Source organism: Chrysochloris asiatica, unplaced genomic scaffold (assembly GCF_000296735.1).
Source record: "Chrysochloris asiatica unplaced genomic scaffold, ChrAsi1.0 scaffold00048, whole genome shotgun sequence".
Classification (NCBI taxonomy): domain Eukaryota; kingdom Metazoa; phylum Chordata; class Mammalia; order Afrosoricida; family Chrysochloridae; genus Chrysochloris; species Chrysochloris asiatica.
In genome coordinates, this window is record NW_006408566.1 from 17909060 (window position 1) to 17912313 (window position 3254).

At 38.7% G+C, this 3254-nt stretch overlaps 1 protein-coding gene across 3 annotated transcripts in view; it reads right to left on the reverse strand.

Annotated features, from left to right (window-relative positions):
• Positions 1 to 247: 247 nt before the first annotated feature.
• FGGY (FGGY carbohydrate kinase domain containing) overlaps positions 248 to 3254 on the reverse strand; it is a 677880-nt gene continuing 674873 nt past the window's right edge. For 2 of the 3 annotated variants that reach the window (XM_006862488.1, XM_006862487.1), the window contains one exon: positions 248 to 475. In XM_006862488.1, the coding sequence (XP_006862550.1) occupies positions 394 to 475 (82 nt within the window). In that variant the 3' untranslated portion in view covers positions 248 to 393. The remainder of the gene's footprint in view (positions 476 to 3254) is intronic. The other variant, XM_006862486.1, reaches the window with a different exon arrangement.

The following is a 3254-nucleotide window of genomic DNA, read 5'->3' on the forward strand; positions in this document are numbered from 1 at the left end:
GTTTCCAAGGAACAATCCTGTGGGCTCCTAGGTGTTGATCCTACAGAGCCACACCAAGAATCCAAAGCAAGGTAAGTCTTTCATTTAATGGCTGACTTTGAATCAGGTAACACGTTCTCCATGGATTGGGTGATTCCCCAAGATCTAGAGCCAAAAGAGATCCTGTGATTCTCTGTGAAACTTCTGATACCATGGTGTGGAAACTGCCAATTACTAAATGGTGGTATTTTATAATGGAAGACTCTCATTCTGATTGGACATGTCTCTCTTTATTAAAAGACAATGCAGAAAAGATGATGTGATACCTAAAGAGTCTTGTATATAGGATGGAATGGCATGGGTCCCTAATGCAATGACACAGAACCTCTGGGCATCAGCACCCACAGGCCCCATTCAGTTCTCCTTCATGATCGCAGCATATTCCTTCTGGTGTTCAACCAGCTTCAGAAACACCTGATACTTCTTGTCATAATATCTGTGGGAGAAAAAGATCACATTTTGAATGATCTTAAGGAAAACCTGTTACGTGGCTTCCCTTAACATTTACAAAGATAGGAAAACATGTTACAGTTTTGCTAATACCTCCTGTGTTTTGAATGCTGAGAACATTCTGCACAATGGTTCAGCATGCCTCACTATCTCTAACCTACATGAGATATTATTATCTTAATTTAGTGATAAAAGGCCATTTGCTGAGAGAGACATTGAATATAGCTAAAAACTAGCAGAGTCAGAATTCAAACTCAAATCTGTTTGGCTTTGAAGACTACATTGTACTTATAATGTACTGAAAGGTCCTGGTTTAACACAAGGCGTTTCACATTCCAGCCCCAAGAAAGGTTTCAGACATGACTGGCACCAGGTTTTAGCTCTGGTAGCTTAGTGGTTACAAGTTGGGCTGCTAACCTCAAGGTCAGAAGTTTGAAACTACCAGTTGTTCCACAGGAGAAAGATGAGGTTTTCTGCTCCTGTAAAGATTTGCAGCCTCAGAGACCCTATGCAGGGTCACTATGAGTCGGAACCGACTCCACAGCATACCACCACCACCACCAGAACCACCACCAGAACCATAGCTTAGCCAGCAGACACAGTACCATACATTTAAATAAGTTTTGCTGCTTCCACACCTAGATTTCTTTTACAGACTACATTACTCAGGAGTTAAAAGTCCACAAATATGTGAGTAATTCCTCTCCTGAATCTGTGCTCTGCATTTCAGACATCTCATAACAGACTTTGCTTTTACAGTACGGCCTAGTAAGACCTGCCATTGTAGCTGAAGCAGTTTATGCATCACAGTTCTGGAATTGGCAGAGACAACTTATAGTTGAAGATTTGTGATTTTGTCATTATACCTTTTGGTTAGAGGGAGCTAGCATGGGGTGAAACTTGATGAAGGTAGTTTAGCATTTCTTGGTAGATTTTGGGGTGATCTAAGTAGAGTTAATCATGATGACACAAATGCGACCCTCATTTGTTGATGGGGCACAACTCAAAATGAAGAATAACAGCTATAAACATCCTCTAATAATCAGAACATGGAAAGAATGAAGTATTAATCTAGGAAAACTGGAAGTTGTCAAAAATTAAATGGAACTCATAAATATAGATATCCTAGGTATATACCAGCTGAAATGAACCGGTATTGGCCATTTTGAATCTGACAATCACATGGTTTACTATGCCAGGAATGACAAATTGAAGAGGAATGGCATCACAGTCATCATCTAAAAGAACATTTCAACATCTGTCTTGAAGTATAATGCTGTCTGTGATAGGATAAGATCCATATGCCTACAAGGAAGCCAGGAGGACTTAAAATACTTGTTGATGAAGATCAAAGACCACAGCCTTCAGTATGGGTTGCACCTCAAGGTAAAGAAAACAAAAATCCTCACCACTGGACTAATAAATAACATACATAAAATTGGAAAAAAGACAAGTTGTCAATAATGACTTCATTCTTGGATCAACCATCAACTCTCTGGAAGCATCAGTCAATAAATCAGACAACATATTGCATTAGGCAAATCTGCTGTACACAGTACCACACATTTAAATTAGTTTTTGCTGCTTTAAAGTGTTCAAGAATAAAGATGTCAATTTGAGGACTAAGGTATGCCTGATGCAAGCCACAGTATCTTCAATAACCTAATAGGCATGTGAAAGTTGTATAGTGAATAAGGAAGACCGTAGAAGAATTGATGCATTTGAATTATGGTGTTGCAGGAGAATATTGAAAAGTACCATGGAATGCCAAAAGAACAAATAGGTCTGTGTTGGAAGAAATACAGCCAGAGTGCTCCTTGAAAGCCAGGATGGCCAGACTTTGTCTTTCATACTTTGGACATATTGTCAGGAGGGACCAGTTACTGGAGAAGGCTGTCATGTTTGGTAAAGTAGAGGATCAGAGAAAGAAGAGGAAGACCCCCAATGAATTGGATTGGCACAGTGGCAACATCAATTGGCTCAAATGTAGCAATGATTGTGAGGTTGGCCCAGGATCCTATGTATTGTTGTACATAGGGTCACTATGAGTTGGTACTGACTACATGGCACCTAACAATAATAACAACAACAAGGAAGATCAGTTAATACCACTATTCGAATTTACGTACCAACCACTAAAGCCAGTGATAATTAAACTGAAGAATTCTACCAACTTCTTCAGTCTGAAATTGATCAAACATTCAATCAGGATGTATTACTGGTGATTGGAATGCAACAATTGGAAACAGAGGAATGATCCGTAGTTGGAAAATATGGTCTTGATAATAAAAATGATGCTGGAGATCACATGATAAAATTCTTTAAGACCAATGACTTCTTCATTGCAAATACCTTTTTTAAACAACATAAATTAAAACTAGTCCACAAGAGTCAAAACATGACCTTGCACAGATCCCACCTGGATTTAGAGATCATATTAAGAACAGGTTTGATGCATTAGACATTAAAGACAGTAGACCACAACAGTTGTGGGATGACATCAAGAACATCATACAGGAAGAAAGTAAAAGGTCATTAAGAAGAAAAGAAAGAAGGAAAAGACCAAAATGGATGTCAGAAGAGACACTGAAACTTACTCTTCAGCATAGAGATGCTAAAGCAAATGGAAGAAATGAGGAGGTACAAGAGCTGAACAGAAAATTTCAAAGGTCAGCTTGAGAAGATAAAGCCAAATATTACAAAAAAATGTGCAAAGATCTGGAGTCAGAAAACCAAAAGGGTAGAACATGCTCAGCATTTCTCAA